Raw genomic sequence first — 13,522 nt, forward strand, 5'->3', positions numbered from 1 at the left:
GTAGCAGTTATCATAATTAACTAGAAAAACAATAATACAAAGAGCAGGCATAGATGAGATAAGAAAAAGATATCTATTATGCTTCATCATTTTAGCTAATATCCCTGCATCTAAGCTTCTGAATTATCTAAAGAATCTATTTTTTCCTCTAATATAGGACAGGATTTTAACTAATGATAATGGTGATATGTGAGGGAAATAAAGACCTTATAAGTTAATGCTAAATTGCATTACTTCTCAGTCAACATAGTCAATGTTAAAAATTACCTTCATGTACAATTTGCTAACATGTACTCATATTCTTCCTTTGTTGTACCTGGTTTTTCTGATGTAAATGTGTTTTCTTCTGTATTTTTGCTCTTGTTCTTGCCTGAATTAATATGCTTATTTTACAAGGTCTAATTCATGTCATACATATTCTCCAAAGCTCTTTAAAAACCACCTGAATTTATGAATTTCTCCCTTTTTTCTGTTTAATAAGCATATCAAAATACAAATTATTTATAAGCCAAAGCTCCTTTCAAAAGATTATGAGCAATACACAATTTGAGTAGGAGCTATGAAGTAGCAGACATGGTGTACTTTAATCTACCCAACAACGTCAAGTTAGTATTAATATTAAAATTTTATATCAACATCAAGGATATAAATTCCACCAAAGTTTTACAGCTAGGAAGTCTAATTCTACTTAGTTACAAGTTCAATTAAAAATATCATAGAAATTAAATAAAATACTATTCCAGTTCATTATGTCATTTCTATTGATGATAAAGGGTAATAAGTATTCAAAATACCTAAAGTTTATTTATTATCTCAAGAAAATGTCTCATTTTGTTTTTTTATTAAAGCTTGTCCTAAAATTTTAGTTAAGGGAATACTAAAAATATTCTTCCCTTTAAAATAAAAGTACCATATAATGCTTTCACATGCAATCTATTATTTAAAATATTTTACAATAATAAAAGAAATTAAAGAGTCAATGTTTAATTCAGCGATATTATACTTTTGGATTTGGAGGAAACCTCTTAAGCAATGCCCCAGGCATCTGGAGATACTTGGTCCACTGGGCCAGATGGTCCACTGCATCTGTGGACCAGCAGTGATGATGTTGGAGGCCCCTGGGCTAGCCCCAGCAGAGCCTGGGGCTCAGGAGGGGTCAGGAATAGACCTCAGGGCCTCAAATACAAGTTCTATGTTCTAGCTTCTTGCCCCTCCTCATTTTTAGTTTCTCATGTGAATAAGAGATGATTTGAATTTGGATAACTAAACAATAACATGTTAGAAATTGTTATAGTCCTACTTAGTGAAATTCTATTTTATTTACTTCAAAGGGATTTAAAACAGTATACAATTAAGAGCATTTGTGGTCTGGCAATCCACGTGCTACATAGATCAATTTATCCCCAAATTTCTAAGTATAATTAACTGAACATTACTGTTAAACTAAAAAGAATCACAGTTATAAAATAATAAGACTAACGTGACATTTAAAATGGTGACTGTATTAACTGGTATTAAATGGTGACTGTAATACCAAGGATTAGTCATCGATAATTTAATAGTAAATTTTGTCATTAAACCTTGGGTCCTTTGCCTTAAATTTTAATAAAAATATCATGTGTTTGATATAACAGAGACTTTTGGTTTGTGTGTATAACTCTAAACATTAATTTTATTTTAGTTTCCATAAGATTTAGAACATTCTGTCTTGAGAAAAAATACTTAGACCATTTTTCATTAAAAAAACACTTTCCAAAAATATGAAGGAATTAAATCATTCTGAAGTTCCCTCTGGTTCTTATAAATTTTAATAAATGGAGAAATTTTAGTGAAATACATAATTTCTAATAGATATCAAACATCAAAATTCTTTCAACTTACACAAATAGCCATTCACTTATCCTAATTTGAATTTGTTCAACTTCCAATGTTGCCAACATAATTTTCTTTCTTTTATTATTGTATTTGAAAAGTATACATTTCAAATAATAGCAGATCTATAATCACCTCTCAAAATACAAATAACTATGAATAAAAAAATTAAAAATAAATAAAATAGATTAACAATGACTAGATACTAACACAAATGTTATTTTTTTAATTTTGCTTTTTGGGTCGTACCCGGTGATGCACAGGGTTTATTCCTGGCTCATGCACTCAGGAGTTACTCCTGGTGGTGCTCAAGGGAGCATATGGGATGCTGGGAATCGAACCCGGGTCGGTCGTGTACAAGGCAAACAGCCTACCTGTTGTACTATCGCTCCAGTCCCACAAATGTTAACTTAATAACTTCCTAATTCCTTCTTAGCTATCAGATACAAATGCCAATATTTGTTTCATACTTTTAAATATTAAGGCATTCCTACATCTTTTGTAAAGAAGACTAAAATACAGTTAAAATCATGAGTTAAGAATAATCCTGCATCTAGAAAGACAATTAAATGTGTATTTTTCCTAAAATTGGGTTAGAAAGCATACGTAAGGACTTCTGAGTTCATTCTCATTTTGTTACTCTCTGTAGAATAAATTATACTTTCTTTCCTAATCCTTATCTCTAATTCAATTGAGAGTTTTGAGGAAATATTTTATCATTTTCATTTCATAGCACTGTAGCACTGTCCTCCCGTTGTTCACTGATTTGTTCGAGTGGGCCCAGTAATGTCTCCATTTTGAGACTTGTTGTTACTGTGTCATATTAAATACGTCACGGGTAGCTCGCCAGGCTTTGCCATGCGGGCGAGATACTCTCGGTAGCTTGCCAGGCAGGCTCTCTGAGAGGGGTCGAGGAATCGAACCTGGGCCAACCGGGTTGGCTGCGTGCAAGGTAAACTCCTTACTCACTGTGCTCACTGTGCTATATACCAAACCATGAATAATGAGGTTAAATAATTTGTTAAACTTAAAAATCGATAGTAGTTAGTGTAATCAGCCATGAGGAGAAAGCTCTTCATGAATCAGTTTTAATCTGTTTCTTGAACAAAGTAGACTTGTTTTAGTACATTTTTACATATAAAAAGCCACACTGATTTCCCTACTGCGTGTAAAAGACTTTAAAATCTATTGTCTCAGGAAGTTTTACACATAATAGTTATAACATATAAGTAATGAGCCATTTTGTTTTCACCTATTTTCATTTGTAGTTGTCAGATCAGCTGTGATGGAGATGCACTAATTTACTTGGTTTGATTTTAAAAAGGACTAAAATTGCAAAAGAAAGATGATTTTCTTCCTTATCCAGGAAAAAGTTGCTTTTACTTCATTACTTTTTAAAATTAATTAGTAGACAAAACTTTAAAGTTTTTTTTAAAGCTTTAAAAACAAAGATATGAAATACCCGGTTCAGAATTAACACATTTTAGGATAACACCTTTCTGAAGGCAGCAGTTACAAGGTCCAATGCTATTTAACCACATTTACCTCTCTCTGTCTGGAGAGTAACGGTCATCCGCCACACGATGCCTATCCATTCGGCTAATTGTATTGTAATGTCCAGTAGCTGAGCGTGTCCCTCGAAGCCCCTGTTCCACATTCCGACTGAAAGAGCAAGATACATGAACTATCTTAACACACAATAATCATACACAACAGTGAGAAATGAATCTTATTAATACAGTAGAAAAAACCCAAAAAACATTCTGTAATGTGAAGTGTAAGCTTATTGTTTTGCCTTAAATAAGTACACCTCTGGCTAGTGGTGTAAGATGGACACTGGTAGTGAAAGCTGGAGACAGGAGCTGCAGCAGAGACCAAACAAGTAGGATCAATGGGGACAGACAAAGGATTGTCTGAACAACTAATGAATGAATCCCAGTACTGCAGTGGTGATCACAATGAAAACAGAAAGAAGGAAAATTAGATTGATGTCGTGAAAAGAGTTCAACATGTTTCTCATGGGAAATACATTGTTGGATTTTCTCTTAAAGATGATAATTGTCATTTACTTTTACAAATCTACTCTCGAGTCTTTATAACTTTTTTATTTAGTTCTGGTTTGGGGGCCATGCATGGAGGTGCTTAGGACTTACTCCTGGCTCTGCCCTCCAGGATCAGTCCTGGCCGTGCTCAGAAAACCATATGGTGCGTTGGGGATCAAACTTGACTTGCATGCTGGCTGTATGAAGGCAAACACTCTTCCCACCATATTATCTCTCTAGCTTCATAAATTTTTTGGATTATTCTGAATTTCTCACTTATACAGTTCATTTTTGAGTGTCAGGATAAGCCTTTTCTACATAGACTACTATTGAGGGTTTTCTATTATGCTCAGCTGTAGGAGAGATTAGAATGCAGCCTAAAACCTGTGTCTATTTCCTTTCAGCATACTCAAAATTCTTAAGTAAAAGTCAAGCATTCTATATTTCAAACCATAATGCCCAAAAGTAGAGAGAGATTATGGGGAATACTGTCTGCCATGGAGGCAAGTGATAATGGTGGTGGGGAATGTGCACTGGTGCAGGGATGGGTGTTTGATCATTGTGTTATTGTAACCCAAACATGAAAGCTTGTAACTATCTCATGGTGATTCAATAAAATTAAAAAATAAATAAAAAATGTCACCTGGAAGTTAAAAAAAAAGTCAAGCATTCTTCACCATATATTTATTTATTTTAATAAGGATTTAATTTCTTGAAATTACAAATTTAAAATCTAGTTTTGTCTTAAACGTTTCCTTCTAATTATAAATCTTATCATTCTATTGATGTCTATTACACTGGGGAGTTGGGCCACACTCTGATAATCATGAGGTTCTCCAGGGCTATTCATACTACCTCTATGCTCATGAGGTGCTTGGTAGAACCACATACAGTGCTGGGGATCAAAAGGGGGTCAGCCACATGCATTGCAAGTTCTTAACCCTGTACTTCCTCTCCAGCCCAAGTCTACCACTGTGGCACTGTCTTCCCGTTGCTCATCAATTTGCTTGAGTGGGCCCAGTAATGTCTCCATTTTGAGGCTTATTGTTACTGTGTTTGGCATATCGAATATGTCATGGATAGTTTGCCAGACTTTGCCCTGCGGGTGAAATACTCTCGGTAGCTCGGTAGCTTGCCGGGGCTCTCTGAGAGGGGTGGAGGAATCGAACACGAGTTGGCCCCCTGCAAGGCAAATGCCCTACCTGCTGTGCTATTGCTCCAGCCCCTAGTCTACCACATTAAAGCAAAATTCTTTACAAAAGTCTGTCAATAATTTTGTTCCCATTAATGATCTTGGTGAATTCAATCTTCAGATATTTTAAACTCTTTCTGGATTTATTAGTTTTTTTAATTATTCCAATTATCTCAATAAAATATACACTATTTTAGTGCATAATATAAATTAAATCTGTAAATATGATAACTCTAAAGCTTTAATAAATGGTCCAATCTACATCTGAAAATGTGGCTTATACAGATATTTCTTCTTAGCAAAGATTTTCATATTTCTCATCCCATTAAGCTAACCACTACTTTAGTATTTATCTGGGTTAAAGTAGACATTTTTCTACTAGGCAGAAGAATTGAAGTCGCAGATTTTTGGAGCCATTTTTCCATGACCCATGCATTATTTCTATACTTTGTATGACTACATCTAATTTTAAAGCTCCACCAATCTTTAACTTTTCCTAATTCTTTTTGGGGGCGTGAGAGGGGCTATACCCAATGGTGCTCAGGGCTTATTCCTAGCTCTGCGTTATGCATCATTCCTGGGGAAGCATATCAGGTGCGAAAGGTCAAACTCAGGTTGATTGCACGTATGGCAAGCACCTTAACCACTATACTATCGTTGGCCCCCTTTTTCCTTCTTCTTAAATGATTGATACCTAAATCACTTATGAGTATACTGAGTGGGTTCTAACTAGATGTGTTAAATAATGTGATGTGATCTAAAACTGTATCTTCCTTATGGTTTTGAACTCTTTACAAAAAACAATATATAGAATATCAAAAGTTACAAAGGTGCTTACTTTTCATATTTTTATATTAATTGAGATTACTGATTAATGAATAAAATTTTTGCTTTTCCTTAAACAGTATTCCCCATGTGAATTATTATATTTAGAGATTATTAGTGATACTTTGTGATAAATAGGATATAGGACCATCATGCCACTAGAATATGTGGGCTTCCTTACCTTTGTGGAGGAGGGACGCTGGGGGACCATGATCTAGTCCTTCCTGCTACATCAACTCGATGAGGGGACCCTGTTGGTGAATAATGATTTCATTACATTACTTGTTCAGGCACTGAAAATGTCGAGCTTTGAAGATCTCAACCACTGTGTCGATGATCTAAATGTGGAAAAACTGACATTATAATTATCTATTCACTAAGTCCTTTTGTACCGCATATTCTACTAAAAAACATAATGGTAAGGCTGGAGGTCTTTGCATGTCTTAAGCTGAGGCATAATAAATAACGTGTAACATCAAGACTATATAATATTTTATAAATACTTAAAAATGAATGACAAGCACTCAAATACTGGTACTACTATGTACACGACACTGTACAAGGCAGAGTAAAAATTTTATATAGTTCATAAACGATTTCGGTAAAAAACAAGATTATTCTAAAAGTATTTTCATTTCTTTGCTGATCAAGAAGAAATTCAAATACTTAGCAACAATTATAAAAAATGCACAATTACGAAGTTCACAAATTTCTAAAACACTATCATATTTCTTTAAGAAACCAATAATATCGAAAAGCACTCTGATATAGCACAGCGGTAGGGCATTTGCCTTGCACACAGCCAACATGGCCGATCTGAGTTCGATTCCTCCGCCCTTCTCTGAGAGCCTGGCAAGCTACCGAGAGCTCGCCTGCACGGCAGAGCCTGGCAAGCTCCCCGTGACGTATTCGATATGCCAAACACAGTAACAACAAAGTCTCCAATAGAGACATTACTGGGCCCGCTCGAGCAAATCAATGATCAACGGGAGAGCCTTTATTTTATTATTTATTTTACTCTGATACCACTGAAAGTAACTATGTAAACTGGGTTACCTTATAATATCGATGAAAATGAGATACAACAGAAGCCTGACAATGAATACAGGGTAAATTGGCAGATTGAACAAAGCACAATAACTGACATGTCAAGTGGTGATGAAATCCATATAAGTTCTAGAAAGTAAGTGACCAAGAGGGAGAAAATGAGTGAGAGATTCTAACGTGCTAGAAATAATGTGGGAACAGTGAGGGTCAGTGAGGGGAGGGATGAAGGTGAGACGAGCTTGACTTGAAGCTGTATATCTAAAGCATCATTTAGCACAGGACAAGCTTGAACCTTTTCTGAGCAGGATCTGTTATCACCCAACCATATCTTCTTTGCTATCTCCGTGAGTCATTTAATGAAATGCTTTAACACTTGTTTCAGAAATAGCTCTAAAAACGCAGTGGCTCACATGAGGCTTTCCACAGAGCTTTAACATTTTACAGCACTGTCTTAATTTAGGCTCCCTAGAAACAGAGTAAGAGACAAGATTTGGGTGCACACAAATAACTAAAAAAGCTGTCTCACAAAAAAAGAATAAGAGTAGCGTAAGACCTGGGGAGAAATTAAGCATAGAAGTGGCCCGAGAGAGCACTCTCTGAGGCCTAGAATGGGAATTGTTCCAGAATTGATCCACTCTGAGGCCGGAGGTCTGGACTTTTGCACTTGGGAGCAGGACAGCAGCTAATGAATGGCTAAGGGAAATCTAGTATCAAGCGGTATCCATCTGTTCAGAGTACTTCTCTAGAGAAGGGGGCTGGAATACAGAGGAAGCACCAATGGCCTCCTGTCCCACCACCAGCAACCAAGTAATTCTGAGCTGCAGAAGTCGATGGGTGCTAACAGCAGGGTGGTTGCTGCATGCCGACGAACACAAGGCCTGAGCTCATGCTCCTCCATCCCCAGTGGTCCACAAATCTCGAAAGCTGTTTGCCAGGGCTTTTCCTTGTGTTTGGGAATATTTTTCCTGACCCCATAATTTTATAGATGCATTCTCCTTCCCTTTCATTCAGATATCTTTGTTTACTTTCAGAGTCCAACATTTAATATTTTCTATTGCTTCAATCATAGTGTGGCTTTTAAATTTTCCTTACATTTTCCCAAACCACAGAGTCAACAACACTGAAGTCAAGAAGCCCAGACTTTAACAACTGAACTTAGACAGGTTTCTGTCAAGGTGGTGGTGGTGGTGGTGGGGTGATGGGGAATAATAAAGGGAACCTTGACAGATGAGGAAGTAGACACTGGTGGTGGGATCATTGCTACAATGTTGTATGTCTAAAATTCAATATGAATATGAATATGAATAACTTTGAAAATCACGATGCTTTAATAAAACTCTTTAAAAATGCTTATGTTTTTATATAAGCGTTCTGATTACAAACATCATGTGCATTTGGATGGCCTTAGTGAACCTGGTTTGCCCTAAAGCCCTGTTGATTTTGGTCCAGGATTTCATAAAACACACTTTTGTTTTTTAACTCTTTCAGGAATAGAGACATCATGTGATACAAACATCTGTTAAAAAACAAACAGAAAAAAACAAAACACAACCAGATAATGCATTCTTTTACTTTTGAGGAACCCAAAACAAAGAAACTGACCTTAAGTGTCTAGTTTTAGGGCTAGGATGTAAAACAAGAACTTCTAAAGCAAATGTTGTCATTGTGTTTCAATACCATATCCAGTTTTCATGATGCAAGTAATAATCAGGGAAGATGACGCGGACAGCAGTGCACAGTTCAAAGTGAAGGTCACAGGGACTGCAGGGAGATCCATCACTGGATCTTACAGAACAGCACTGTGCAGCAGACCTTGTTGATCTGATGGAAATAACTCTGTCAGCACTTCTGGCATGGGAGATTTGAGACACACCTGAATCCTGAGAATTTGAAATCTGCCTGCTACTACTGAGACATTAAATTATTGATTTAAAATCAATTTAAAATAAAATAGCTGCATATAGCTAGGGGCTCAATCAGAATGTAATGAGTGGTAAAGGCAATAGACTCAGCAGAATCAATACATTTAATAAATATTTGGAAATTTTTATGATGTATTGTACATGTATTGCAATGAAAAAAGGCAAAAGCCCTGTTCTTGTGGAGTTGAAATTCTAGCTGAAGAATTACAGAAAAAATAAAATCCAATTGATGTTTATATGATATGTTTGAAGGTGACTGGGAGCTATGGAGTAAATGTATATTGTATATGTATTGCAATGAAAAAAGGCAAAAGCCCTGTTCTTGTGGAGTTGAAATTCTAGCTGAAGAACTACAGAAAAAATAAAATCCAATTGATGTTTATATGATATGTTTGAAGGTGACTGGGAGCTACAGAGTAAATGTAATAGTGTAAGATCAAAATGCCAGAAGCCATAATAGGGAGACACTTTCCAGTTTTATATATGGTAGTCAGGACTGCTAAGACTGGTCAAGAAAATGGCATTTCAGAAAGACTAGAAGGAGATAAGATGGTTTGCCCAATAAAACATGTTTAGAACCAAGGTTCTAAGTAAGTGCAAAGAGGCCAAGATAGAAAGCTGACATGTTCATAGAATAGCAAAGATAACAGGATGCCTGGAATGGTGCAAGTGATGGAATAGTCAGAGAGTGAAAAGTGTCTCACAGTGATTCAATCAAAAATAAACAACTAAACAAATGGATAGACCTGGAGAGTATTATGCTGAATGAAAAGAGTCAGAAGAAGAGGGACAGATATAGAATGACTGCATTAATTTGTGGGATATTTAAAAAACACAGTATGAAACTAATATCCAAGGCCAGGGAAAATGGGTCAGGAGAACTGGTCATTGGTTGGTCAATGGTGTGGGAGATAGAGGATAGTTAAGATAGAGGAAGGTCCATTATGACAATCACTATCACTATCACTATCACTATCACCCCATTGTTCATCGATTTGCTCGAGTGGGCACCAGTAGTGTCTCCATTTGTCTCTGTCATCACTAGTGCAGCCTGATGGCATATTGGGGTCAGAGGAATGACAATATAACAATATGACAATACTAGTTGGAAATGATCACTCTGGACAAGAACTGAGTGTTGAAAGCAGGTAAAGGGATATACTTGATAACCTTTCAGCATCTGTATCATAAACCACAATACCTGAAATGAGAGAGAGAGAAGGAGGGAGGGGGGAGAGAGAGAGAGAGAGAGAGAGAGAGAGAGAGAGAGAGGAGAGAAGTGCCTGCTATAAAGGTAGGCTGGGGTGGAGGAGTGGCTTGGATGGATGGAAGGGAAATTGGGGACCCTGGTGCTGGGAAATTACACTAGTGAAGGGATGAGTGTTGAAACATTTTATGACTGAAATGCGATACGAACAATTTTGTAATGTTCTATCTCATGGAGATTCAATAAAAATATAATAGACTTAAAAATAAATAGTTTTAAAAATTTAAAAAGTAAAAAAATTAATTCATGTGAATAAAATGCAGTTACTTTCAAATAACATGGCTTAATAGACAAGGGCACAAGTTCAATTTTGAACAAGTTCACATAGAGACTTTTACTACATTTCTGGGTAGAGCTGCCAAGTGAGGAGTAGAATATAAAATTTTAAAGTACAAATAAGCAGTAACTGACTGAAAATTCAGTATTTTTAACACATAAGTGATATGTAAAGACACGGAACTTCAAACAGAGAAAACTAAGGGAATGGGTAATGGAAAGAAGAAAAAGTCCAAGGACAGAGTCCTTTCTGATATGAACCAGTAAAATATTTTGACTAGATATAGAACAAATTGAGGAAGAAATACGTGACGTTTATCTTTGATTTACTCATGAAGAAGCAGAGTTTATAGAGAGGTTTGGACTGGTCTTCCAGTTTGGAGAGGCAAAATTGGAGTTACATACAATGAAAAGTCTCCTGGGAAAGGCATTAAGACTGTTGAGAATGGGTTGAGAGTTGTTTACAAAGAGAGAATCAACTGAGACCCAGCGTAAGAATACACATAGAGAGAAAAGAGTTATCACCAATAAAAAGTTTTAAGGGGTCTGGTAAGAAAAGGAGAGAAGAATTAAGACAAGAGAACTCAGCTAACCATAATACTTTAAAAAGAAATACAGAGCTTTAAGATTGTATTAATAATTAATACTGCAAAGTGCTACTCAAGTGATTAAAAATGAGAACTGGTTAGATAATTGGCTTAGGAAATTAGAAGATTATAGGTGACATTTAAGAACTAATTATCAATCTTTCTCTTGAGAGATAATTAAACTCTCTATCTTCCCAATGAAGGAATAGATTATGTATTGTTTCAAGTTGGAGTAGAAAATAATACTAAAATATTAGTGATAATTATTCATGTTACATATATATGTAAACATACTTATTCCATTTCTTAAGGTTGTAAGGTGAGTCAAATTCAAAGTTTAATTATAATCATTTCTATTAATCAGGGACAAAGGATGGGGGAGAGCAAAATCCATGTTGAAATTGCTTCGGAGAAACCGAAATTTCAATATCAAAGTTTCCATTTACTTTGAAGAGCAACATTAGAAATGCAAAATTCTAATGTAAAGTCAAGATTTCCTTTGACTTGAGTTCATTGGAATAAACTAAAGAGCACATGGAAAATATTATGTCTGGCAATAGCAAATTTTTGAGACATCTGTCTTGCAAAAGTGGAAAACTTAAATAAATAAAGCAGCCAACGGTTCTGATTTGGGAAAGGTTTTGAGCTACGGTCAGAGGGGCTGGGGACGGCTGGGAGGCTGCCCAGGAGATATGCAGGGTGAGGAAAAGCCATATCTTAGTGACTTTTGTCCTTAGATCTATGTATCAATTTCCAAGCCATTTAAACTTCAAAGATGTCCAACAGCAGCTATTTCATTGCTTTCTCTTTCGGGGTGCTGGTTCTTTAACTAGATCATTCAAAGTACAGTCAATATATGGAATGGGAGCACACCAAGCAGAAAGAAACCGAATTTGTCCTTCTACCACTCTAGTTTCAGTATGAAATTTATTGTTCTAAGATGCTTAACAATGGGACCTCGAAGGTCTCTAAATGTTTCCTGAACACATAGATGCCTAGTATTCAGAGGGCCATGGTCCCCCAAATGTTTAACTATGAATTTTAAATACTAGTTAACAAAAGTAGTCACTGTGTCTAAGGATATGAACACATATGGACAGATAAACTCATTTGAAATTTTTTAATTTTTTAGAGTAAATATAGAATCATTTCAATCACATCATCAAATTGAAGACTTTTTTCTATATTGAAGTTAATTTTTATATTTGTACTCTAAAATAGGAAGACATAATAAAAAATATTTCTTAAAAAGTTAAAATGCATATCTCTAATAGCCATTATAGCATGTAATAGAGCATCTTTTACTAAAATTATGGACCTAAGAAAAATAACGCTTTAGAAATTTAATTTTTAAATAATTCATTTTCTAAAATAAGGAAACACTTTCCTAACTTTTATAGTTATAAAGATAATGTGGTGATGATTTCAAATTTCTAAAGGTGACTTAATAGTGATTTCTATTACTGATTTAAGATGCACTTAATACATAACCATAGAATATAGTGGAGAAATTATCACAAAAACACATTTAATTAGAAAAAATAGAACATGCTAATAGTCTATTTTCCTCAATTAACTATCAAATGATTCACTTACACATTTTTGCATAGATAAAAAAAGTTGAGAAAAATTTCAGAGTATGTAAAACTAATTTCAGGACATTTAAAAATAATATCAAGAAGAGTATTTTCATGGTATTGGAAAATAATTAATACAGAGTTAACAATTTAATTTGTCCTTTTATTTCACATTTCACATTATTACTTTGTAAAAACAAAGAAAAATATTCCAGAGCATTAACACAATCAAAGATCCTGTAAAGTTTTTTCTCCAAGAATGTTTCTATTCTGACACAATCCCAGTGTCAGAGCAGAAATATAATTCAATGATCATGTTAAACAATATCTTTGTCATCCTAGAAACAGAAAGTGAAAGATTTGGGATGTGTCCAAAAATGCCAGCAAAATTAAGAGTCTGCTGTGGCTAGACACAGAGGAAGGGGAAGTAGAACTGTTTGTACATTTACAGAAGAAAAGAATACAGACAGAAAAACAAAATGTAATGATTTTAAAGAGGTCATAGGAAATATTTTTCAAAAGCACTTTGTTGAAGTTTAATTCACAAACATAACACGTGAAGGATACGCTGACAGTAACAATAAATTGCATACTGTTCACTCTTGTTGAAAAAAATAATGGCTAAAAGACAGTCACTGAGTTATTTAAAATAGAACAGTGATAGGGCCGGTGAGATGGTACAGGAGCTAACGTGCTTGCCTTGCATTCTGCTGGTGCTAATTCAAATCCCTGGCACCACAAATGTTCCCCAAGCACCACTTGGGACCACTCCTGAGCAGAGACTCAGGATCAGTTCTGGAGGACCTCCCAGTGTGATTTGCAATAACCCAAAACTTTCCAAGTAGCACATCAGAGCATCCTAGCTGACCCACTCTAAGAAGAAGGGTCAAAATTTGCTATCAATCAATGATGTAG

At 35.3% G+C, this 13,522-nt stretch overlaps 1 protein-coding gene across 50 annotated transcripts in view; it reads right to left on the reverse strand.

The window, feature by feature from the left end:
• RIMS2 (regulating synaptic membrane exocytosis 2) overlaps positions 1-13,522 on the reverse strand; it is a 564,867-nt gene that overhangs the window by 221,599 nt on the left and 329,746 nt on the right. For all 50 annotated transcript variants that reach the window (XM_056111705.1, XM_056111697.1, XM_056111680.1 and 47 more), the window contains 2 exons: positions 6,113-6,182; positions 3,418-3,534 (listed from right to left, as the gene is read on the reverse strand). In XM_056111705.1, the coding sequence (XP_055967680.1) occupies positions 3,418-3,534; positions 6,113-6,182 (187 nt within the window). The remainder of the gene's footprint in view (positions 1-3,417; positions 3,535-6,112; positions 6,183-13,522) is intronic.

This window comes from Sorex fumeus, unplaced genomic scaffold (genome assembly GCF_029834395.1).
Source record: "Sorex fumeus unplaced genomic scaffold, SorFum_2.1 ptg000002l, whole genome shotgun sequence".
NCBI classification, from domain to species: Eukaryota; Metazoa; Chordata; class Mammalia; order Eulipotyphla; family Soricidae; genus Sorex; species Sorex fumeus.